Raw genomic sequence first — 25,877 nt, 5'->3', positions numbered from 1 at the left:
CTGCAGGTCTGTAACCAAATCTTTCTGGTGAGGTTGACTGCAGGCAGGCATTCCTCAGCCTTCCGGTTTGTTATCCAAGGATGAATAATCCAGTTCCAAGAGTCACTGGTGTGTCTGTTTTTCCTAAACATCATTTATGGCACTTAGAGTTGCTATTTATGAAGAGGGAACTTAATCGAAGCCAGGTAATTATCAACTAGTCCAACTCCTAAGGGAGATTGAAGACTGTTTAGTGTGTTGTAAAAATATTAAGTAAGGGAAGTCAAGAGTCCATGCTGTGCTCTTCACTTGATTTTTAGCGTTGACCATATTTAATACTACTACTCTCTGCATCTCTGCTCTCTGGCATCCCCATATTTTCACAGTGCAGCTGAGAACCAGAAGTTAGTTGGTTTCCAGGCAGTCAAAATAAATGTCACACAGCTTCTATGTATTGAGAAGCTAACAGACTACTTGAAGAGCTTCCCTCAGATAACAAGGAAATTTTGTACCTAGCACAGTGCCTGAGCTCCAGCGCGTCAGCTTATGTTTTACACTATAGATTAAACTCAGAAAATGTGCTTGCCCTGCTACATAATGGGAAAGGTATTGGGCCTGCTTTCAAGGAACCCTGTCTTAGATATATATAAAATCCAGCTCTGACAGAGTCATCAGGGAAGTGTTAGAGATGTCTTTTTGACACTCACTAGAAATATATAGATGTCAGCACGAATTCAGAGGACAGGAGGGCCAGGGAAGCACAGAGGAGTTGAAAGTTGGGCAGGTCCTGAAGGATGAAATAGTTTTTAGGCAAACAGGATTAGTTTTAGTTTTCTGGTCTTCCAAGTTTGCAGCAGTGTAAAAGCTGCAAATTAGAAAGTGTTGCTTGTCTGCTAAGCCATGGGAAGCATAGGGGGCAGGACCAGAAGCTTGAAAAACAGAAGAACTCAAACATAGCATTCTGTTTGGGAGTTTTGGGTACCGGCATGGGACAGTGGGAAGTAGATTTGGTGCCTATAGGAGATTTGGTGTCACGTTTTTGGGGTACACTGGATGGTAAGCTGTGGACTACATGGTGAAGGGCTGGGCTTGAGCTAAGGGATTGGGACTTTGGAGACAGACAGTGGGAGCTGCTGAGTTTGGCGTAGGGCAAGAGTTAAAACTGGGTGAGGGAAGGAGAAAGAGGATTGGGGGCTCCACAGAGAAGGGTTTTGCTTTTACTTCACAAAAGGTGTTGAGGGTCTGTGCCAGGTGCCTGCAGTTAAAACCACTTGGCAGAGCCCTTGCGAGTGCCTTGTGAACTTCTTAGCACTTGTCATTGCACAGCCCTCACTACCTGCTTTCTCTAATATTTACTTAGGCTTTTTACTCCTTGAGGCAAAACCATACAGAGATATTTCTTTTCTGCCCCCTGTGGTGCCTATCAGAGTATTCTCAAGAGTCATAAATGCTCAAATGCTTGCTTGAATACACAGTTTTGTCTTACATCAATTTTTAAAAAAGTCTTGGTTTTTAGGTTCAGAATTAATCAGAAGAAGGTTTCATGAAATACTTTCTCTCACATACTAATAATGCCCAATATGAGGCTTATAGTCCTATTTAATATTTTTTTTGGCATTGAGCAACAGGTTTATGCTCACTCTGTTTGCTTTTGTTGCTGCTTCATTTCCTCCCTAAGGAAATTCTAACTGGGTTAGAAAAGATTCTCCTGGAGGCACCTGGCTGGCTCAGTCAGAAGAGGGTGTAACTCTTGATCTCAGGGTTGCAGAGTTGGAGCCCCACATTGGGTATAGAGATTATTTAAAAATAAAACCTTAAAAAAGAAAAGATTCTCCTTGAATGTTCTCTCAGACTTAGAGCTTTCCCCTTTCTGGTCTAGAGTTGCCCAAGAGGATGTAAGTGTTCTAATCTAGTGTAATTGAGGAACTAGGTTTTAAGACTTTTTTTTAACTTTAATTAATTAAAATGTAAATTAAAAGCCATCACATGTGGCTAGTGACTACCATATTGGACAGTGCAGTTCTGGACCATGACCCATTCTAGTCCACCTCAGAGTTGTTCCTAATAGCCCCCAGAGGCCCTTGTATTAGACCTTTTGGGCTGCCATAACCAACCACAGACTGGGTGGCTTAAGCAGCAGATACTTATTTTCTCTCACAGTTCCAGAAGTCTAAGATCAAGGTGTCAGGTTTGCTGTCTTCTGAGGCCTCTCTCCTTGGCTTGCCTTCTTACTGTGTCCTCACGTGGTCTTCTGAGCATATGTGCATCCCTGGTGTCTCTGTGTCTGAATGTCCTCTTAAGGACATCAGTGAGATAGGATTAGGGTCAACTCTAATGACTTCATTTTAACTTAATTGCCCCTTTAAAGCTTTTATCCATATGTAGTCACATTCTGAGGTATTAGGAATTAGGCTTCAGAATAATAATTTTGGGGGGAAACAGTTAAGCCTGAAACCACCTTAGAAGACCAAATATTTCATCTAAATACGAATTTCCACCCAGAACTCTTGTTAGAAAGGGAGAATAGAGTGCCCAAAGTTCACCAGAATGTGTCCATCAAAAGTCACCTTAATGGTATGACAGCCAGTTTCTTCTTCCTCTTAATATACTTCTTATCTGTGCTAGTTTCCCTGAAGAAGGTGGAGGCGGAGCATTTATATTTATAGGGTACTGGAGGGTTACCCTAGATAGGCCACGAAGCTGGGTTCTGTCTATTCTAGGCTAGACATGGAAATCCAGTGGTGGTGGTGGAGGACAAGAATGATGCCTCTTAGTAGAAGTTAGGTGGGCCATCCTTTTTGGATGTTTTCATAGGTAGTTTAGTATAAAGCATATGTTGATGCTTTATGGCCGTGCTGTCCATCCATGCTTAATGATTTGGTAATTATGGTGGACGATGATCATAGTAAAAAACCAGCTCAGTTAGAACCCTTGCAATGCTAAAGCTTATAAAATATGTACTTGTCCACTCCATGGAACACCCTTTCCACCTCTCTGAGGGCAACTGTCTCATAGCATGGGCCTCTGGCACCAGCCTGGTTATTTGTGTTGGATCCCATCCTTCTTTGTAAGCCCATGGTAGTCTGAATGGGGTGCTTTCTGCCCTTGTATTTGGGTCTGCAGAACCGAGCTGGTCCTCAGCTGGGTCTGGGCACTTGGAAAGCCCTGATTTGCAAGAAGGGCTGGGTCTGTGCAGTGGCCACTCCCCAGCCTCTCCAGCCTGCAGCCCTGACAGAATTTTGGCAGCACTTCCCAGCCCAATGCAAAACATGTCTAAGTGAAGGAGAGGCAGCTGCGGACGTCAGCGTGGGGGCCACAACACCGACTGTAGCCGTGGCTAGGCCCTGCTGGCCTCTGGGACTGGAGTCCTTTGTTTGCTTTGTTTTCTGGCCTGATCCAGGGGAATACCAGTGTGGTATTTACAGTTGGGGTTGGATGGGCATTTTCTGTGCCAGTGCAAGCACTCATCCAGCTGCAGTTGGAGTTGTTGAAGCCTTTCTCCAGGTGCCCTGTGGAGGACTGGCCCTACAGTTGGATGAAATAGTGTTGGGGTATTTGCAGGCTGCATTGTAATTGCTGGCCTGGCACAGGGTGGCCCTAGCCAATCTCTAAAGTTACATGTTGTGCCAGGGTGTGGCCCAGGGAAACAAGCCCTTCATTTCTTGCTTCCCAGCCCAGGATCCTCTGTTCTTAGGGGTTTTGGCAAATGTGGGAATGGGATCCACTAGCTATTGTTCAGTATTTCCAAACTAAAGGAGATTGCATTTTTATCTTCAGTAAAGCTGCAGAGGCTAATTAAAACATCAAGTGTCCTTTCTTTTGGCAGGAATTATGGATTGTTATCTCAGGCCAATTAACAGCTCTGATCAGCATCCTTACATTTTTTTCCTGTACAAGTAAGACAAGAATTAAATATTACTTAATACTGTCCATTTGGCACATTTTGTTTTTTTCTTCCAAAATATGGGATCTTTGGCTCAGATAAGGGGGAGCCAAATGAAAATGATGTTTTTGGGAGGTTTTTTGGGTGTTTTTAAATGTGCCTGTCAAAGGCCCAGAGGGAAACTAAGAAGTTTTTTTAGAAATAATGAGAGAAATGTACTTTAAAGTTTTCCCTGAAGTTGTGAAGCAGGGCTTCCTTTTCCGGTTGAATTTCCTAATTTCAGGGCTGTGTTGACTTCCCTGTGGGAAGGCCTGGTGTGTTGCTGGGGGTCTGGAACCAGGTACCTTTGGGGACCCTCCTTGGCTGCCCAGTTACCACACCTGTATTGGCCTTGAAACATTTCTGTCTCCTCCATTTACCCAATTGAGCTCTGCTCCATTACCTGTGATGATGAATGGGCAGAAAAGAGATCTGAGTACAGTTCAAATCTACTAATTTTGCACGTGGTAATTAATGCAGGTTCATGAGTGGTAAACATAAAGTTATGAGAGGACTTCAGTTTTTCTGGGTGCTCTCCATCTTACAGATAAACAGTGAAGAGACACCACAATTTTTAGTGGATTAAACGTACTTTCTGCTTTGTACCTCTTTATGTCTCACTGCATTTAATGAGTTCCCTTATATTTTTTGATAACTTGCCTTCATTTTTTTTAAATTAAAAAAAAATTTTTTTAATGTTTATTTTTGAGACAGAGGGAGACAGAGCATGAATGGGGGAGGGGCAGAGAGAGAGGGAGACACAGAATCTGAAACAGGCTCCAGGCTCTGAGCTGTCAGCACAGAGCCCGATGCGGGGCTCGAACCCATGAACCGTGAGATCATGACCTGGGCAGAAGTTGGATGCTTAGCCAACTGAGCCACCCAGCCACCCCTCATTTTTTAAAAAATGTTTCTTTAGTTTTGAGAGAGAGACAAGAGTGCGAGTGGGGGAGGGGCAGAGAGAGGGAAACACAGAATCCGAAGCAGGCTCTAGGCTCAGCTACCAGCACCTAGCCCAACGTAAGGCTCGAACTCATGGACTGTGAGTGAGATCGTGACCTGAGCCGAAGTTGGACACTTAACTGACTGAGCCACCCTGGCGCCCCTGTCTTCATTTTCTTAATTCAGTTGGCTGTGCTTGTTTACCTTCATGCAGGTCTTTGGTGGTTTCTCTTTTGCATAAAAGTTAACTCTGCTTCCACTTACATTTCGTATTTGACTATAATTTTTGAAACGTTTATTTGTTTTGAGAGAGAAGGAGAGTGAGCACAAGCAGGGCAGAGAGAGGAGAGAGTGAATCTAGGGAAAGAGAGACTTGGGCTCGATCTCATGAACTGAGATCATGACCTGAGCCAAAATCAAGAGGTAGATGCTTAACCGACTGACCCACCCAGGCACCCTGCCTATGCTTTTAATTTGTTCTTTTTCCTCCATCAGTTGCATCTTGAGACACCAAGGAGTTGTGTAGGCATTCTTGAAATGTAGAGATTTAGGCTCAAATATTTCAAAATATGTACTGTGTGTCTCCTTAAGGCACACAGAGATGGCTTTGCCCCTTTTCAAACCTGACAGTGGCTTGGCTTTGACATTGACAGGTAGAGCAAGCATCGTCTTGGGTTTGAAGAGCAATTAGCACAAAATGATCTAGTCCATGGACTAGTCTTCTGTAGCCACTGGATTTGGATGTTGGCAGGAGTGCTGGGTAACTGAAACATTTGTATGTCAGTTGGTTGAAAACCCAAGTATATTTACGTTGAAATATTCCTGAGCCAGTATTTTGAATATATGCATTAAGTTTTTGTACTTTGGAAGGTGGAAGTGAGTTGGACCATGGAGCAAAGCTATGCTGGGATGGAGGAATTGTGGGAAGTATAGGGTCAGCCTGTGATAAAACAGCAATCGTATTAGAGGCTTGTCTTCTATCATGCAATTAAAGCAAAAAGCTAATAAACTACATTAAATTGCTTACTTTGTGGTGGCAGTTTCCATAGCACTGCTTTACTTGCACGGGGCTGTCCCTAGCCTTGAAATAATGCATAGGTGTGTATCTTGGGTCTGTGCACTTTTGTGACACCAGCTGGCCTGCTAGACTTAATACTTGCTGGTCCTAAGTGCCTTACTTTGTTAGGCTGGTTTAACATCCTGAAGACACCAGTGTGGTATTTGGTGTCTAGAAGTAGTGTTTGAGACAGAAGATTGCCATTTAATAGTGATGAGGTTCCTTCACAGTTTGCATTTTGTGGTGGTATGAACCCAGACCACCATTCATTGTAATTTCTGAACCTTTCATGCACTATGCACCCTGGCTTATCACACATGAGTTACCAATGTGGGCAGTGTGTAGTAGATTTACTCTTGAGGTTTTTCCTTATTTTAGATCTAGGGCAAGAAGCATGGCTATTTTTAATTTCAAAGGCGAGTGTTCGAGATACCTGCCTAGTAGGACCAGAAAGCAGGATTCAGAATGCTCTGTGCATGTACAAGATCCATGCTCATGATGCTGTGATCTATGAACCTTTTATAACTTGTATTGTTAAACTCCACAAACTTCTGTTTTAATGGGAGTTTGGGGATACGAAAACAAAACAAGATATTTTCTCTCTATTCATTCTTTTCAGTGTTTAATAAGAATTGTTTTTTTTTAATAGAGAATTGTTCTTAAACTGTGTACATGTGCAGAATTTTTAAATTCACTTAGGTCGACTTTAGGTAATCCTATCTTTGTGGGCAATAAAATAATTTTTTAGACATCACTGTCAAATTTTTAGAGTTCCCAGCTCCTCTCCTGAAAGTAACAAAATAAAAAAGAATTTTACTTGGTATAGTTTTAGCTGTTTGCCATTAAATGTTATTAACATTCTGAAAATAAAAACAAAATGCAGCACCAACCAAGTGTAATCGTAGTGCATGGTTTTTAAGAACTTAAAATTGGCTAGTGTTTTGCTGTAGCACACGTCACTATCTCCTGTTCCTTGTGGTATTTGAAATACTCTCAATTCTGGTTTAATTTGTTTTGTTTGTTTTCACCCAACATACTTTCAAAAAAAAGCTTTATAACGTTTTTTTTTAACGTTAAAAAAATGCTTATTTATTTATTTTGAGAGACAGTCACGTGAGCAGGGGAGGGGCAGAGAGAGAGGGAGACAGAATCCCAAGCAGGCTCTGCAGTGACAGCGCAGAGCCTGACTTGCGGCTTGATCTCACAAACGTGAGATCTTGACCTGAGCCAAAATCAAGAGTTAGATGCTTAACTGACTGAGTCACCCAAGCTCCCCCCACTACATAACTTTTTTTTTTTTTAATTTAAAGGGGATGCAAAAATTATTTTGTTTGGATAATATTCTGGGAGCTTCTTGACCACGTGGGAGATGCCTGGAGAGAGCATGGCTGTAGGGAGAAGTGGTGTGATATTATAAGTCTTTTGCCTGTAGACTTTCTGTGAATGTAGATGTCAGTGCATTCCCATCAGGAAGCAGTGGCCCCACTAAGCTGTCTTTAAATGTATTATTTTCCATGACCTCGTTTTCCTAGAGCACAAAAGCATATCTTTTTTTTTTCTTTTTTAAAGTGTATCTTCTAATAGGTAAAATGGGTATATTCTTGGTGCTTGTCACCTTCAGTTATTGAGTTAACAGTGGTGGTGATTCTCTTACTGAGCATGACTGTCCTCAGCAACACTATATTTTTTTCCTCTTAAAATTTTTTTGAGAATCTGCTGTGTGCACAACACCAACTTAGGTGTGGTGTATGTTGTAAATAGCCATCTGTGTCTTGTCCCTGATGTCTCTTGACACAGTGCTTGAAAGCAAATAAACCAGACAGAGATCACCAGGAACAAATACCGCTGCTGGACATGGAAGGGCCTTCTAGTTCCCTCGTCAGATTCTCACCTGGTTCAGCAGGGAAATCTAGGTTTTATGTACAACCACCTGTGTAAAGTAAAATGGAGCATTATCTTTTCCTCTACTGTTACTGGATGATAGAAAATCATCCCTTTTTTTTGTGCATACATTTAAAGTATACACTTTGATACATTTTGAAATGTTTATACCCTTGAAATCATTACACTCAAGATAATCCTTCCCTCTTTTTTCCCTAGTCAACCTCTGATCTACTTTGTTTTTACAGATTAGTTTCTGTCTTCCAGAGTTTTATGTAAATGGAATAATGCAGTATGTACTCTTTTTGTCTGGATTCTTTCATTCTACATTTATTCCAAAGTTAATTCATGTTACATGTATCAACATCTCATTTTTTTTATTGCTGGGTAATACTCCATTGTATGGATATACCGTAATTTGGATAATAAATTGTATGGATACCACTGTTCACTCATTTACTTTGTTGGTAGATACTTGGTTGATTACTGGCTTTTGACTTTTATTTATAAACCTCCATTTTGTCAGTTATAATTGAAATTTTACCTTTTCCCTAGTCTTTCCCTTTCTGCAAAGTGCTTGTAATAGATTATGTTTTCTCTTCTTCTTTCATTAGGTAAATTAAAAGGAAGAGAAACAGATTATTTCTGGGTAGACCAGAGTTTCTCTTGGATAATAATACTATCAGATACCCAATTTTGTAGCATCTTTGGGTACATGATTTTGAAAGCAAATGTAGCACAGACTATTTTTTCAAGAATATAGAAACAGCCCTAGAAAAATGTCTAAGTGACTGCCATTACTTGGAGTGTGTTCTTGGCTAGTAAAGCTGTACACTTCCTGGGAACCTTGGAAACTACCTGGGAGGGACTCTGACAGATCCCCTAGAAGAGGCAAGAGTGTCACAAAAACTAAAATTGAGCAAGTTTGCCGTTTCTGCTTTAACTGTGTATTTGACTGTAAGACTCACTTCCCCTCACTCCCATGTTCATTTTTAAAGTATAGCAGTGGAGTGATTTCTTTTAAAATTTCTAGTTTTCTTATCATTTGTAACCCTTCTCGTAGTAACTCAAAGGAAAGGGCCTATGCCTTTTCTTCCCTGCATCTTTCTCCAACCCCTGAGCATCTTTCTAGAGTTGCTATCACTCTTCCTTGTCTCTTCCAGCCTGTGGGCTGGCCAGAGGGTGGCCTGCAGTACCAGATGGTGAAAAGGGGCTTAACGATGGGAGCCACCTGCCTTTCTCTCCAGGTTCCTCACTTGGCTTCTGCCTTTCCTTTTTCCACTGATGACCAGATTTAGAACTTCTGCAAGTTGGGTTCGCACCCCCGTTTGTGCCCAGAATCTTTCTTTCAGTGTGGGAGTGAAACATTCTTACTCGTTGGAGTCTAAAGAGGTATACTTTTTTTTTTTTTTAAGGAAGAGTTTTTCTAAAATATTTACTGAACAGTATAGTAGGACCACCTGTAGGAAATCTAATTCTGCTAACCTAACAACAGTCAGTTGACCCAGTAGCAGCCTTCAGAACTGGTGATCAGGGGTAGTGCCCACATCTTCCCTGTCAGAGAGGAGTTTGGAAATCTCGTTTAGTTTTGGTCATTGCAAATCTGATGATAGGCTTATGTACAGAATCTATTTCTTGATGTCTCCAAGGTCTTAAGGGTGCTTTGATTCTCTTGTTCCTTGTCTCTGGAATCCATGGAGATAAGAGCTTCCTGTTTGAGTGGCAAGTGGTTTTGCTGGTAGAATGCAACTCCCTCAGGCTCGGGCTTTTATTTGCAGGGTGGGGGGGTTGTTAATTTCTGGGAAACAGTACAGTGTGTGTTCAGGGTAGAGGTGAGTAGGTAGTTAGACACCCACTGCAGGTGGTTGTGAGGGATGTTTGGGAGCTCTGGTGGTGATATGGTACCCACAAACAGGAGGCCACTGCAGTTGACCATAAAACAAGTGACAGGAGGCAGAGGTGGAGGTGGTGAGAAAAGAGGCTGGGATTCTGAGGTATTGGGTAGTTGCATTGAATGTAAGTTGGCCATTGATTGGATGTGTCCTGAGTGAGGAGAGTCTAAGATGACTCTTAGGTTTCTGAATTCTAATAGAAATGATAGTGGTATTCATCAAAGTAGAAACACAAGAGGAATAAGAGGTTTGGGCAAAATGTTGAGTCCAGTTTTTGTCGCGCTGAGTTGGCTGATCTAAGGAACCCGGAGCTTTATGTCTTATCTGAAGGTGAACGTGGACCTGGAGCTTGGGACGGAGGTGAGTGTGGGAATGCAAGTCTGACAGTTTCCTGGGCGCACTGGGTAAGACTGAGTGAGAGGGCAGGGGTGAGTGCTCCTTGGGGAGAGCACTCGGAACAGGAAGGAGGAACACTAATATTTACGGGATGCATAGGAGACAAAGTGGACACCAGGCAAGAGAATTGCCACCTGGGTGGAGGGAGCATCTGAAGCAGGATGGAGTTGTTGCTATAGAGAGGTCTTCAGGCCTGAGAGGAACTCAGACATGGCGGCAGTTAGGAGACATGGGTGCCCTGGTAGGGTTTCCAGATTTTGTGGCTTGGTGGGGGAGATGCTGGATAACAGACCATTAGTTATTTAGAAATGTGGAAGAAATGCACAGAAAAGAGCCAGTTGGCCTTTTCTTGGGAAAGGGGAGTAGGCAATTTTAAGGTTATTTGGCCATAGCCCCTAGTCTATTGCAGTCTTGGAACTTTCCTGTTCTAGGGCATGCTAAGTTTTTATATTTGTGGAGTCAAGATTTTTTCTTTTTAAGTTTTGGCGGGGTGGCATTAGGATTGAACATAATGATCTTAGCATTTAGAAAAGTTTACTGAAAACTCCAATATTTCTCAATTTGTATTTACCAACGTGAGACTTTGAACCTTATAAGAAATGCAGGCTTACAGATGAAGGCTCCACATACATGATGCTCTTAAAAGGCCTTCCCTCTTGTGGGCTGTACCTGGGATACACAGTGAGAACCAGAGCAAGCTTGTTAGGCCTGCTCTGGAAAGTGAGTGGTTTAAGTAAGTACTGGGATTGGAGGAGCATCGAGTCATGGGGGAGGTGCTGAGGTGAGCCTTGCCAAATTTGGTTTAAAAAAACCCTGTGAACGCACATGATTTGTGTGCTCTTAATTGTTCCTCTTTGGATATTTATTTGTCTTTAGGCCTCTCAACTACTTGGTCACAGAATTCCCGATCTCAGCACAGGAGAGGTTCGTGCTCCAGACATGAAGATCGAAAACCTTCAGAGGTATTTCCTGAGTGATGGTGTGATTGTGCATGTCCTACATGTGTGCATGAGAACATGTGATTGGCACACACCTGGTTGGTTGAAATTGATGCCTCTGCAATCATGGGCAAGTTATCTAACTTCTTTGTGCCTCAGTTTCCAAATTTGTAAGATGGGGATAACACAGGTGTTTGCCTCAGAGTATTCTTGTGAGGATTAAGTGGGTTAATACACAGACATTAATACATACTAAGCACTTAAAAGTGCTCAGTAGTAAATGTTAGCTATTACTATTAATTATATTCTTTTTTTCCTTTTCTGTTTCATCTTCGCTGGCTCCCAACAACTTTTCCTCTGGCCAGGAGATCAGCGGGTTCGGCTGCTGCCAGTCACTGCCAGCCTCAAGTTAGTTTTGGCCATGAATTTGTGGCTTATTTGGCAACAACCCATTGTAATTCTGGGAGTTTTGTTTTGGCGATTACGCTTAAGGCTTTTCCCCCTTCTTTTTCAATTTGTTTCTTCTATTTCCCTACTCCCCCACGTTTTGTTATCTGTCTGCCTACCTACCTACCTACCTACCTACCTACCTACCTGTTCTCTATTGTCTCTTTATTTACAATTGCTTTTAGGTGCATTTCTCTGCTGGCCTTTGTTGATTAGGGCCTTCTACCAGTCCTGAGATATGTTTTCTTTGACAACCTCTGCCAGGCTCTGAGGATTTAAATGATTGAAGAAAGGGCATTTTAATTTGTCACGGTTTTCAGGTGGGCAGGTTGTGGGGAAGAGAGCCTTTGGTTCAGCCCCTTGTTTTGTGCTGCGTCTTTCACGGGATGACTCCAAAGACCACCTCATCCTGTAGCTTCAGAGCAGAGGCCTGCATTCTACCAGGTACTTCATTTTCTCTGACTGTAATGGAAGTGTTGGGGGACACTGTGTTGAGCAGTGTAGGAATTTTTAGTTGTGGAATAACATTCTCCATGAGGAAATGTACTTTATATCCTTTAAAATTGCAGAAAGTCATCCCAGGAGACATTAGATCAAACCTTCATGGGCAGGTGGCCATTTTATTGCCTTGATTATTCCAGGCCTTTGTCATTTTGAACCTGCAGTGCTCCCCTCCTTTTCTGAGGTATTGGAGTGGCTCTGCCTGCCTTTATTTCTTCAATTCTCTGTGCTGCCTCCACAACCACTATACTGTCACTTGAGGGTAAAAATACAGGGTGACTCGAATAGGGAAGCTGGCACTGGGTGTGCTGAGCACCAGGCAGTGAGATGGGGCTGAGCAGCATGGATGGCACTGGTCTTGTCCCTGACCCCGGTTTTGTTTCTGATTTTTTTTCTAAAGTTCTCTGAGTTCAGCAGTTAGTTCAGACTACTTTATATTTAGGTTAGCACTAACTCTGAACTCTGCCAGAGGCTTGGAAATTCATTTAGGGCATCTCTTTCAGTTTTTGGCGTCCTCCTCTGAGTCTTTTAGTAAAGGAATGGTGGGCCATCCTGTTCTCATCCTGTTGCTTCAGTTTGATTTTTCCTTCTTTGGCAAACTCCCTTATTTATTACTTGTAAGTTGTAGTTGGAATGTGTGTTTTAACTGACTTGCTTCCTGTGATTTTTGTTTTCAAGGACTTTTCCTCTTTGGGGGTGAGGAGGGCACGGATGATCAAGGTCCTGTGCAGACCAGTGCGTCAGGTGGCTCAGGGCTGTCAGGGAACCTGATTTTAGTTGTGCTTTTGTGGAGGCTGCACAGCCAGGTTCTTCCTTTTTTCTGGAACGTTAGAAACAAGAAATGGCATACTGGTGAAAAGTCGGTGTTGAGAGATGGCAGCCTGGAGAAATGGCCTTTTTATTCAGATACTGCCTCAGATGGTGGTCTGACTATGGTGAAGTTTATTAAAGTGATCACCAGTCTGAAAAGCCACCAGGAAAAACAAATGGACCTATTAGCAGGCATATAATGTGAACTGTGCTTAACAGCATAAGAAAGAACTCACTGTCCCAAGAAGAGAGAGTTCAGCATTGTGACTTGTGTAAACAGAGTGTAGCTTACGGATGCAGGCTTGCTTCGTGCCAAATACAACTTTGGGCTGGTGCTGATGCCAGGGTTGGAGCTTCCTTATGTAGCCCTGAGACACCAGTGGACTGAGGATGGAGGACGAGGCCGTGGCTGTGCCCCTGCCGTGTCCCCAGTCAGGAGGAGCGGGCATGCCGGTGCCACTTTGCTCCCTCAGTACAGCGATACTTTTGAGTTTTGTGGGTCTGATTTTGGCCAGGTGAAGAGAGAGTATAGTAGCTTGCTTGCTTCTTTCTTTTACTCTCCTTCCCTCCTCTGCTTTCCCCACTAATGTTGCTTTCTTTGTAGAAGTTACATCAGGTAAAGGTGTGTAAACATGTTCTTTACAAGCCCCCTTTCTGACTTGACCCCATTGGTCTGTCCCCAATTCTCTCCCATATTTTTCTAGCCTGTACTTCTGCGTTGGCACCTGCCAACCAGGGCCTGACTCCCCAGCCACCTTGCCATAAGCCCTAGTGTCCTGGGAGGCAGGAGCTGGGTGGCTGCAGTCTGAGTATAGAAGAGGAGGCCCTGGTGGTTCTAGGTTTTGGCTTGAAGTGTTAAGTGGTTAGTGGAGTTTTATTTCTTAAACATCTACCAAAAGAGCACCCTTGAGTGAAATGCCTCCTTCCACAGATTTTTAGGTGTGTGTTTTCAGCAGCAGTCTTTGGAATTGAGAGTTCATGCGATTTCTCAGGGGAGGACAACGAGGTTTCTCTGTTGCTTGTCAGAGACACCTCAGGCTTGTGGAGTTGATGAGGAAGTGAGAGGGTAGTGTGAGTCGTGCTTCCCCCAAGCCTGAGAGGCCAAAGCTGTGGCCCACTGAGGGCTTCTGGTCGTCGGTCAGGCTGGGTCTCTGCTGATACAGTGACCTTACTACGCAGCAGCTCCATGGTTACCCTGCAGCTGCCAGCACTCTGAATAAAAATGCAAGTATCAAATGTCAGTGACCCTTTCTCTCTCTTTCCAGGTGTTTAGGACAGACCTGATCACCGCTATGAAGTTGCATGACTCCTATCAGCTGAACCCAGATGAGTACTATGTGTTGGCAGATCCCTGGAGACAGGAGTGGGAGAAAGGAGTCCAGGTGCCCGTGAGCCCTGGGACCATCCCTCAGCCTGTGGCCAGGTAGACGTGCCTCTCCACCTGCCGTTGCTTTTCTGCCCTGACATCCAGGTGCCTGAGAAGAGCAGTGTTTCAGTTAGTGAAATGATGAGGCCTCAAGTGGCAATAGAAATGTGTAGAAACACATTTTAGGTCCATAGAATAGTGATTTTTGAGGACCATGGGCCTCCAGACTACACATTCCAGCTGTCTTGGGAAGGTGCTGGCTGCACTTTCATGAGAGGAGGGCAAATTCCAAGACATTTTGGAAACTGATTGGGGGAGGGAAAACTTCTATTCCTCCACTTGTCCCTCACCTACCTCCAGATCCTCTTCACTCTGGAGAGGAGTGAGGGCCCGGCTTCTTGGATATTGCGGGGATTGACTGCACCTCTGGAGAGGAGGTCTGCCAGGTCAGGGTTAGGTGGAAGGGGAGCTTAAGGGGAGGGCTGTATTTGATGAATTCTCCTATGGCTGGACTTTGCCCAGTTGTTCTTGCTGGGCTTCCTTTGGATTTGCTTACAAAGTACTTTTCCCCTTAAGGGTGTTGAGGGTCCGGGTCCTTGATGACTTGCCTCTGCATAAAGGACCAGTTTGCTCATTTCTTCTTCGCTGTCTTGCTCAGCTGACTGGAGTTTCCTCACAGGGAGAGAGGATTCAGGGCCTCTGTTCTCAACTAGCACCTGGTTTCTCTGCTGTGTTGTCACTCAGCTGCCTGCCTTGTGAAGTGGACTCATTCACTTTTGCTGATGATCATTGTTTTGGATCTGTGACAAATGTCCACATAAATATGCAGGCTTAAATGACCAATCAGATGCCCCTGTAGGCTGGACTTCTGGCCTGTGGAGTGGAATGTTAAACTGGGCTCTGCAAGATAAACACTGCATTTGCCTTAGAATCTGCATCTGGGGCACAATCCCGACTGTTTGAGTGCTGGCAGTCCCAATTCAGGAATTCCTCTATGAATCTTTTTTTTTTGGGGGGGGCGGAGGGGGGCGTGGATAGAGGAGCCCAGCATCAGAGAAGTATGTGGTACCACAGCTTCTGGAGTTTTTAGTTAAAACCTTGCTCTTAGTTGAGTAGGAGAAATAACAACCTTTGGTTTACCTGAGTGTCACATAGATAAAATCGCTCTGGTAATTGTAAGGTTGATGAAAATACTTTGGACACTCCTTGGACAGCTTGTTGATGCTGACACAAACTGCTGATGTGGTGGGCGTGTGGGGCTCTGATGCTGGGCCTTTGTCTTTAGGAAGAGAAGGCCCTTCATTCCATGTTGGGGGTGATTGGGTCTTGTGTCATTTCTTTTGAGTGGGGTATGGTGGAAAGCTCTTCTGTGGGTGTTGACAGGTTGGGGGAGGTTGGCAGTTATAAGGAGATCCTGAGTGTATGTTGGGAGAGTCCCTCACTTGGCTAGGCCTCTTAGATTCTTAGACTGATTAGTAATGGACAAGGGCTAGTTTTATTTTTTATTTTTAAGATTAGAGGTGATGGGTTTGTCCCCTTGGCTCTGCGGTGTTCTGCCATGCATTGTCCTGCCTGAAACTAGTGCTGGGCCTTCAGCAGGGTGGTCAGGCCTGATTGGTGGAAAGTGATTTTATCCTAAACTCTCGCAAGTTAGGTTGGTGTTGAGGTGTTGCCAGCAGAGCAACTGCTGTCCTAGATGAAGGCTCAGGGCATGTGGGATCCTGGGAAGCCAGTTGGAAAAAGCTGGTAAAGCTGGTTTTGAGGACTTTTTAGTGTTTTTTCACTTGTATCTTTTTCCATTTTGGGGGCTTAAATGATACTTCTACTTAGTTTTATTAACAGTGATGTTAATTAGCAGTGACGTTTTAAGCCAATTTGTCTGGTGAGAACCTGGGGTTTAGGGCGTTGGAAGTGGAAGCAAGCTTTGGGCCTTGTGATGAATTACTTTCATGTGGCAGGAAGGGTAACGTGGCTGCCTTGTTTTCTTGTTAACTAGGGTCGTGTCTGAAGAGAAATCCCTCATGTTCATCAGGCCCAAGAAATACATTGTCTCACCGGGCTCCGAGCCTCCAGAGTTGGGCTATGTTGATATCCGGACGCTGGCTGACAGTGTGTGTCGTTACGACCTCAACGACATGGATGCTGCATGGCTGGAACTGACCAATGAGGAATTTAAGGAGATGGGTGAGAGACCATGGGTTGTATTGTTTTATTAATGAATGATGAATAGAGAAGAATTTTAGACCTCTGGGTGAGTAGTAGAAGCTCATATCCTGGTGAAGGCAGCTTCATCATAGCTTTAGTCTCAGAATCGTGGGCTCTTTTTTGGAGATCAGCTTGTCTGGCTATGGCACATGTCTGTGGGCGGCTGGTAGACAGAGTGGTGGGATTGATGAGGGATGTTGTCCGTGGGTGTGGAGGCAGGATTCCCCATCTCTGCCCTGATCCACCCCCTCACTTATTTACCTCAAGGGAACTGAAGCCCAGAGAAATGAAGTGACTTCCCCAAGATGACAGGAGGGTCTGGTCTACAAAGTTTCCTGCTGTGTTCCCCGCCCCCTCCCACCGCAATGTCATTCAGATCCTTTCCTCAGCTCTGGCCTATTGTTTCTCATATTAAACTCCACTCTAGCCAGGCTCACTGTTTTCTAACACACCTCTTGTGTTTCTCACTTCCGTGATTCTCCTTGAGTCCTCCAAACCTGGAGTGCTTTTCCCTTTCCCTGTTCACCTCTGTCTGGGCTCTCCTTCCGTGAAGCCCCCGCCTTAGTTGAGCGCTTTGCCCATTATGGTTTATTTTCTATAAATTGATCTTTTTGTGTGTGTGTACAGCTTGGAGCTTCTGTACCTCATATGCTGGCACGTCCCAGTGTCAAGACCAGGATGGCACATGGGTTTCATCTCACATGCCACCTCTGATTACCAAGGGCTTCCTGAAGTGTTGTGATGAGCAGGACCACTGAGGTCAAGTCTGGGCTCTGTGTGAGAGACTGCAAGGATTAATTGGAACTTGTGCTGTGGGACCTGGGTGGGAGAGAGGTGTTTGGTGGCTGTCTGGCACACAGTAGATATTTACAGAGTATTCGATGGTAGATTTGAAAGCCCTGAGGGACAAAGACTGTTTGTGTTGTATCAGTCAGTCGCTGAACCTAGCACAGGGCCTGGCACATACCAGTTGTTTTGCTGCCATGCTGCTCACCAGGCTGTGGCATGGGAGCAGTGGTGCAGACTGAGCTGGGAAAGTTGTTTGACAGAGTATATCACCATCTCCAAAGGTCCCTGCTTTTAGGTTTCAGTAGCCAGCGTATTAGCAAGCCAGGAGGCTCTTTTACACAGTCTGTTCATAAGTGTTCAGAGCTCCCTTGGACAGAATACCATTCAGTTCCAGCTTCAAAGATTATAAAGTTGTGGTTTGTAGTAGCTGTGTAAAGACCAGTGTAATGCACTTGACTGGCTAGGTGTCCTGTCTTAAGGCAGAGGGGTACAGCCAGAGACCCTGGCGGCTTTGGAGGTGGTTTAAGTAATGAGCCTGGCCTAACTCATCAGATTGAATGGTAGTGTGGAGTACTTCCGGCAAGGCAGATTATGTATGTGGTTGTAACGTAAATTGAACATATGCTTAAAGATGTTTGTTTTATTTTTATTGTTCTTTGTAATGGTAAGAAATAATTATGGAGCATAGGATTGTATTTTCAAAGCCACTGGTAGTTTCAAAACTGGTAGGAGGAATTGAGATATGAGTGCCCTGGCCATGCAGGCAAGTAACTTATCAGTAATTAGGGTATGAGGTGATAGCTGGATGCTAGGTGACTTTTTTGAACGTGCTTAGAGCTTATCACAGTGTCAGCTTTAATGTGTTCTTCAGATTTTTAAAAACTTAAAGTGTTAATTTGATGGTTTTATATTTATCAAGAGTGCATAAAAGTTACTGGCTCTAATAACATTTCTGTTTTTTCTTGCCACTTACATGTTCTTTTAGAGTATTTTTAGTCTAACCTGTTTTTTCTTTCTGCATGAGTATTTTCATTGTAGGAAGTTTGGAATATCTCCACAAGTGAGATAAGACTTATTTTCTTCCACCACTCCTATAACCATGATAACCACTTGAAATTTATTTTTGGTCATTCTTGCATAAGAATGCATTTTATTTGATTCACAATGAGCTGTTTCCTTTGCTTCAGACATTCCTTGTGTTTCTGTCTTTCATGTGTCTGATTAACTATGCATCTCAACTTTGTAAATTCAGAGAGTGAGGAGGGATAAACCAGTTAAAAACATTTGTGTGCTCACAGTGAAATCTGTTCTCAGAGCAACATTTTAAGTAGCAAGAAAGAATGTTTTTCAGAAAATACCCGAACTCTTATATATGGTCATGGTTTTGAAGTCCCTTCCATGTTACTTGTGGTTTATAATGTTGTAATGAAATGATAATCTAACAATATATGTATTTAATATCCTTAAACCCTTTTGGGATTTATCTTTTGCTTTTCTTCTTACAACACTACATTTTCAGCACCTGTCCATAGGTAACAAACTGTTGCATGGAAGGTTGTGTCTGCCTTTTAATTTGAAGATCCTTCCTTGAGCAGTCTGAGAGGCCTTCTTCAGTAGAAAATGGGACACTCAGGATGGATTTAGTTATAAGACGATGTATTATAAATATAAATATATTAATACTGTCACTAGTACTGTCTTACTGTAATGTTTATTAATATAGATGTATTAAAATGTTCTTGTGGCATTTTTCCTTCAGGAATGCCTGAGTTAGATGAATACACCATGGAGAGGGTCCTGGAGGAATTTGAACAGCGATGCTATGACAATATGAATCATGCCATAGAGACCGAAGAAGGCCTGGGGATTGAATATGATGAAGATGTTGTCTGTGATGTCTGCCAGTCACCTGATGGTGAGGACGGCAATGAGATGGTGTTCTGTGACAAATGCAACATCTGTGTGCACCAGGTATGTGGGCAGCGAGGCCCAGAAAGGAGCCACCTGGGATGTGAGCTCATCTGTCACCAGGGAGGCCAGAGGTCTTCCACCACATAGGGTCTATTTTCCTGCTGTCCTTAGTGAGTTAAAGAAGTGTGCCCTATGGACGATATCTCTTTTTTCTAATTGGTTCTTACAATGTTTGAAGTATTTCCTGTTACTTTTTTTTTTTTTTTTTTTTTTAACAACTGGAAGAATACGATCCTTTATGGAAATCCTCCTTCCCTCACCTGTTTTTATTTCTATCCATAGAAGTGAGGTTTACTTAAAAAGAATATGTGAGCCCCCTCTGCCCTGGCTTTCACACCTGAGTTTAGATATTAACACTGTGGGGGGTGGAGAGCAATTCCTAAAAGGTGGTTAGTTTGCTATTATTAGTTTGTTAGGCTGCCATAACAAAATACCACAGGACTGGGTGGCTTAAAACAACAGACATTTATTTACGATTTTGCAATTCTGAAGGTGGGAAGTCTGAATTAAGGTATGTTGACAGGGCCATGTTCCCTCAAACTTGTAGGGGAATCCTTCCTTGCCTCTGCCTGGCTTCTGGTGGTTTGCTAACACCTATTTTTTGGTTTACAGCTGCATAGTTCTGGTCTCTGCCTTTGTTGCCACATGGTGTCCTCCTTGTGTGTCTGTCTTCGCACATAGCCATCTTCTAAGAACACCAGCCCTGATGGATTAGGGGCTCACCTCTGACCTCATCTTAACAGATGACATCTGTTAGGACCCTGTTTCCAAATAGGTCACATTCTGAGGGACTGGGTTTAGGACTTCAACATATCTGTTTGGGACATAGTTCAACCCATAACACTTGGTAACGTGTGGTAGTATGTAAACTGTGATATTGAAGAAGAACAAAGAGGTCCCTTTTCTTAAACTTTTTTTCCTGTCCTTCCTGATGCCAGTTGGCATCTGGTCATTGCTTGCCACCATCCACAGAAAGGTAAATCCTTTGGCTTCAGTAAGGATAGGTACTGGGTGATTTTAAAAGCTTGTGACAGCTGACGCTCTTCTCTCTTATTTATTACTTAATGCAATAATGAACTAATTTAGATTTCTGTGGGGACACATGTTCATATATATTTTTAGGATTTAAAGGGTTGTCTGTCATCTATTGATGTTGAGATTTAAAACAAACCTAAAAGCGAGACTCGTGTACAGTAGGTCCTTGGGTGACCTCTCAGAAAGAAGAATCCAATTTGTTCTGTGAAATTCTTCTTCATCATTTTGTTTATAATAGGTCTTCCTCGTGGGCTTCCTCTCTGCCTGGAGATGTCACTACTGGTGGCCTCTTGTCAGCTCATCCTGACAGGGAGACGTGAGGCCACAGTCTCTGCTTTAGTTGTGTTACAAGTCACCTTGTAGCTCTAGGTTTTCAGATTATCTGGGAAATTTCCTTGAGATGGCAGAATTCTTGCAGTGGTTTTATTGTGTCAAGATGATTGTGACTACGGATGTTGCCTTTTTGTTGCTGGTGTTATTTACCTGGATGATGTTTCAGTATTTTTCATACCATTTTACTTATTTTTTTTTCCTGAGAATTTTGTTTGAAAATAAGGGTTCTGTTTGAAAACTAGTTGAACGCCCTGTTGTATAAATGAAATCACTGATGTCAGATGGGTTGTCCAGGATCCCACTATGGTTTAGTGATAGAGTTGGGACTGGGACTCAGGACTCCAGACCCCCCACACCTGTTCCCAGTCCTCTGTTCCTTACGTCATGTCTCTTTTCCTTAACATCTACTTCACCTTCCTTTTGATGTTTTCTTCCAGACTTCTTTTTAAGGCATACTGTACATAATCTTTTAATTTAGCTTAGATTTGATTTTCCAGAAAAAAAAAAAATCTCATTTCAAATGTGACTTTCTCTAGAATGCCTGATACAGACTTTTTTCTTTCTTTTTTTTCTTTTTTTTGTAGTATTTGAAACCTTAATAGTATCTTTTAGTTCTATTAAAAATTTTTTTTCCAGTAAGTCTGTGTTGACAGTGGCTTACTCATGGCACCGGCTTAGTGCTCCTAAGCTCCAATCTTGGTGTTACTTAACTTTGCTCCTCATGCTTGTGGTTTCCTTTCTGCGTCCTGGATATTCACATTGCATAGTGGCTGTGTTTTTCCTGTCTGGAGGATCGGAGCTATGTTACCGTGACTCTCGGCTTTCTGACTTCTGGGTCATTTAAGGATAAAGTTCTGAACAATTTGGTATATTTAAAGGTTCTGAATGTGCTCCTGGTACCATCCTGGTTTTGTGTCTTCACTTACTTAACATTTACCTTTTCTTTTGAACCATCTTAATGACTTTAGTTGTAAAATCCTTGATTTCAGCACTTCAGGCTATCTTGTTCAATTTTGTCATTTTGTGCAATGCAGGCTTTATTTTAAATATCAGCTAGAGGTACCTGGGTGGCTCATTTGGTTAAGTGTCTGACTCTTGATCTCAGCTCAGGTCATGAACTCTTGGTTTGTGGGATCGAGCCTTGTATCAGGCTCCATGTTGGCAGCGTGGAGACTGCTTAGGATTCTCACTCTTTGCCTCTCCCCCACTCGTGTTCTCCCTTTCTCTCCCTCAAATAAATAAAACTAAAAAAAAAAAAAATAGATATCAGGTAAAGAGACCAAATTATCTCTGTCTTCAGTGTCTCATTTTTCTGTGCCTGTTGTGTTCACTTGGGAGAGTTATAGAGTCTAGTGAGTAGAGTTTGCTGAGCTGTGAGAACGTGGATGTTCCTTAGTTCATTTTTCTTTCTTTTTTTTTTTTTTTTAAAGTTTGTTTATTTATTTGAGAGAGAGCATGGAAGTGGGGAAGGGCAGAGAGACAGACAGGGAATCCCAAGCAGGCTTTGCACTGTCCGTGCAGAGCCACATACAGGGCTTAATCTCAGGAACCATGAGATCATGACCTGAGCCGAAACCAACAAGAGTTGGTTGCCACATTATCTCTTTTCCTTAACATCTACTTTATCTTCCTTTTGACATGTTCTTCCAGACTTCTCTTTAAGGCATACCGTACTTAATCTTTTAATTTAGCTTAGACTTGATTTTGCAGTAAAAATAAAATAAAAATAAAAATCTCTCCAAATGGGACTTCCTCTAGAATGCCTGATACAGACTTTTTTTTTTAAGTATTTGAAACCTTAATAGTATCTTTTAGTTCTATTAAAAATTTTTTTTCCAGTAGTCTGTATTGACACTGGCCACCCAGCACCCCCCCCCCCCCCATTCTTATTTCTGAGGCTATCTCATTGAACAACTTTCAGAGACTCAACTGCTTTGTGCATTTTCCCCTCACTTTGTATCCCACCCACATCAGCAAATCAGAGGAGGAATAGCTTCCTATCAGTTAGCCTTGTGAAGTGTTTCAAGAATTTGCTGCCCGTTATTTAAAAATTTGGTGTGTGTAGATAGGTGCCTCTAGCCACACAGCAAAGCAGAATTTCTATAAACTTTTTTGTCCTCCAGGTGTTTTCAGGACTGTCCCCTGGTAAATGAGTATGTGTTGTCCCAGATACCTCCTGGCTGCTACTGTCAGGCTGCCTGGCATTTTTGCTGAAGGGAGAGGGTCTCCAGCTAGGTGGACCTGGGAGTACTTCTGTTAAAATCATCCTAGGTGTTTTTAAATTAATAGGTATATGGGGAAAAGTAAATCTACCTTCTTTCTCTGTTTTCCTTGGGGAATGGCTTCACAGGCCTGTTATGGAATCCTCAAGGTCCCAGAGGGTAGTTGGCTATGCCGGACATGTGCCCTAGGGGTTCAGCCAAAGTGTTTGCTGTGTCCCAAGAAAGGCGGAGCTATGAAGCCTACCCGCAGTGGCACCAAATGGGTCCATGTCAGCTGTGCTCTGTGGATCCCTGAGGTAGGTGTGGTTCTTACTAGTAGCTTAGCTCAGGAGGTACTGGTTTTTAGCTGGGCACGGGAGTGGGGAACTGTTCATAAATAAGGGGTATTGTAGCTAATGAGTAAAAAGACAGCTTTTAATTGCTGTCTCCCCCCTGCCCCCCAAGCTGAATCTCAAGTGTATTGTCATCTTGTCATGGTATATATTGTGGGAATGTTAACTGGAAGCAGCAGTGATTTGGACTCTCAGTTGGTGGTGTTCAGACTTCACTTCAGAACTGTGTCATGGCCAACCCACTGCTGATACATGTTCCCGGGAGTGGACCTTCAGTGTGGCCTAACTTTGGCCTGGGTGCCACTGTGTCCTTCCCCAGGGATCAGCACTACCTCTTTCGTTTGGCCTGGGGAGCCATGTAGCATGGTTAAAGAGCCACTGCTGTAGGTCACATTTCTGTGATTTTTATTAAAATTCTTACTTAGCCTCAACCTTTTTAATTTCAGGTCTGGTCTAATTTATTTCAAGTCCCAGACCTTGACTAATTTAATTTGCATGGCTCACTATGAGAATATCATTTGTGATTCAGATTTCAGCATTTCTTTTGGTGTGTGATTTTGGGTGCATTTTTCCTCCTGAGGAAAATTATCTGGGGATGATTTGGATTGTAGTTTCATGACTTGGGTTTTGGTACAACTGGATCTCACGGTTTGGTATTAACAGCTATGCAGTTCAGTGGTCCAGGCTGAATGCAGAGAGGATACCTTATTTATCTTGGTAATTTTCCACTTTGAATGTAATAATCTTTTCTGATTGAAGAGAATGGTATTCTTCAGTGAGAGAGGTACTAAAATTAGTTTATATTTACTTCACTCCATTGTTCACAAACTATTTAAATTAAGATTTTCAGTCTTTACCACTTCATTGTGGGCCAGAGGTATATTAGATAGTTCTGTCCTGATACATAACTGTCTTTGCTGTCAGACACTCAGGTGAGAAGTGAATATTATTGGTTATCTGAGTGTTTTTATAAATAGGGACATGTATGTCAACTGAACTCCCCTTCCTCCCTCTCCCCCTACCCCCATGTATGGAGGGCATGGGACACGGGCCATGTGCTCTGGGCTCTCCACTGCTACTGGACCAGAGCTGGCCCCTGACCTGTCCAGATGCTTTAAAGTAGGGGTTTTCCTGTCATAGGAGAGTGCATGCATGCCTGCCCCTTGTCGCTATCAGGTAGGAGGTCTGCATGTAAACAAGATCTTTAAGTTTCTATTGTCCATGCTCAGTCCTTGTTGGTCTGATGGCCTCTGCTACCCTGTCTTGCTGTTCCTTGGGCCTGTAGGTGAGCATTGGCAGCCCCGAGAAGATGGAACCCATCACGAAGGTGTCTCACATCCCCAGCAGTCGGTGGGCGCTGGTGTGTAGCCTCTGCAATGAGAAGTTTGGGGCCTCCATACAGGTAATCCTCTCAGTTATGATGGCGCTCTGTTCTGGAGCTGGACGAGGGAGGGCTGTGTGAACTCTTAGAGGATTTGGTCATGGAACTAGAATCCAGAAAGCAGGGCGAGGTTCTCCCAGCCCTTCTGAGTCTGCTGAGGAGTGATTCCAGCGGGGTATAAACACCTTTAGCTGGCGAATTGTGTCCAGCGTAACCAGAACCTTAGCTGTAACAATCACAGAGCCAAGTCAGAAGTCCACCTGAGCTGTACAGCAAATCAGTTCATTTCTGGTTTCTACCTTTCTGCCCCAAGCCTGGCATTGCAGTTCTTTACACAGGCAGGGAAGAACCATTCTTCAGGGAAGAACCATTCTTGACACTGGAGGGTTGGCCACCTTCCCACCTGCACTTAATGCAGCTGGTGGCAGACCAGCTCTGTGAGTTTTGGTGCACACATGGGGTGCCTGAGACCTTAGATGTGCACTATTCCAAATCAGCTTGCTGTGCTAATAACTTTAGCGTTTGGTTGAGAAGATTCTTTGGAGCACCAGCTGGGTAGTGGGACACCCATGAGGTGCTGCACCAGGTGGTGTTTGCAGAAGTGTTATCTGAGTACAGGTTGGACATCTAATTCTTCCTGGCACCTAGGATGTGTGGGATGGAGTGTGTGTGTCTGGGGGGAAGAAGCAATAATGTTAAAAGTTTTGCTTGCATATTCCATGTCCACACACAGACAAATGTAGAAAATCTTTAGGTAGGATTATGGAGAGAATGTAAATGGTGTGCTACTTTTTCACGTTTTCTAAAATTCTGCTTGAGAAATTGACTTCTGGGGCTCATATTATTGGCCTTTAGAGTCATGATTTAACATGACCAAGATGCTGTTTCCGCCAAGGTCTTCAAATGCTATATGTGGCTTTGGCTCTCAAGGTCAAGTCCAGCTCTTCCTCTGGGAAGAAAGTCAAGCTCAGGGCCACCGGTCTCAGTGACACATTCTAGGAGTAGTGGCTTCTCTCTTGATGTAGAAAACACAACAGATCAGCACAGATACAAACTGCCAGTCTTAGGTTTTGAAGAAATGACCTCATGGGGCGAAATCATTTTGTATTTTGGCTGGTAAATCTTGTTTCAGTAAAGTTATCTACTGACTGGAGGTTTTAAAACTTTTTCATTTTGTAAGCCTAGTATTTCTACTTTTCTTCATTATCACCTCCACTGGAGTTTGAGAATCCAGAATGTAACGAATATTCAGAGGGTGAGGCATGAGATAGCTGGTGGGATTTGGCTGCAGACCCTGAAAGTAGTGCAGGGTTTTGCATGTGAATAGAATCTGTTTAAAACATGACAAACACCCTCTGGCCTTTTGGGAGAAAATGGAAGAAAAAATTTTTAAAAAGCCTCAGAATGAAAAACAAGCATTAGAACCCTGTGAGTGTGTTTCTGTATAGACATACCTACGTGAACACTTGCAGGACACA

At 43.2% G+C, this 25,877-nt stretch overlaps 1 protein-coding gene across 12 annotated transcripts in view; it reads left to right on the top strand.

Annotated features, from left to right (window-relative positions):
* JADE1 (jade family PHD finger 1) overlaps positions 1–25,877 on the top strand; it is a 59,045-nt gene that overhangs the window by 17,656 nt on the left and 15,512 nt on the right. For 5 of the 12 annotated variants that reach the window (XM_027066030.2, XM_053216968.1, XM_027066027.2 and 2 more), the window contains exons 3-9: positions 10,946–11,031; positions 11,373–11,415; positions 14,031–14,188; positions 16,128–16,315; positions 18,885–19,096; positions 22,815–22,982; positions 24,304–24,420. In XM_027066030.2, the coding sequence (XP_026921831.1) occupies positions 10,946–11,031; positions 11,373–11,415; positions 14,031–14,188; positions 16,128–16,315; positions 18,885–19,096; positions 22,815–22,982; positions 24,304–24,420 (972 nt within the window). Of the gene's footprint in view, positions 1–3,805; positions 3,876–10,945; positions 11,032–11,372; positions 11,416–14,030; positions 14,189–16,127; positions 16,316–18,884; positions 19,097–22,814; positions 22,983–24,303; positions 24,421–25,877 lie in introns of all 12 variants that reach the window. The other 7 variants (XM_027066053.2, XM_053216964.1, XM_027066015.2 and 4 more) reach the window with 3 other exon arrangements.

This window comes from Acinonyx jubatus, chromosome B1, assembly GCF_027475565.1.
Source record: "Acinonyx jubatus isolate Ajub_Pintada_27869175 chromosome B1, VMU_Ajub_asm_v1.0, whole genome shotgun sequence".
Classification (NCBI taxonomy): Eukaryota; Metazoa; Chordata; class Mammalia; order Carnivora; family Felidae; genus Acinonyx; species Acinonyx jubatus.
The sequence above is the reverse complement of the archived record's forward strand: the minus strand, read 5'-3'. Positions and strand labels throughout refer to the sequence as shown.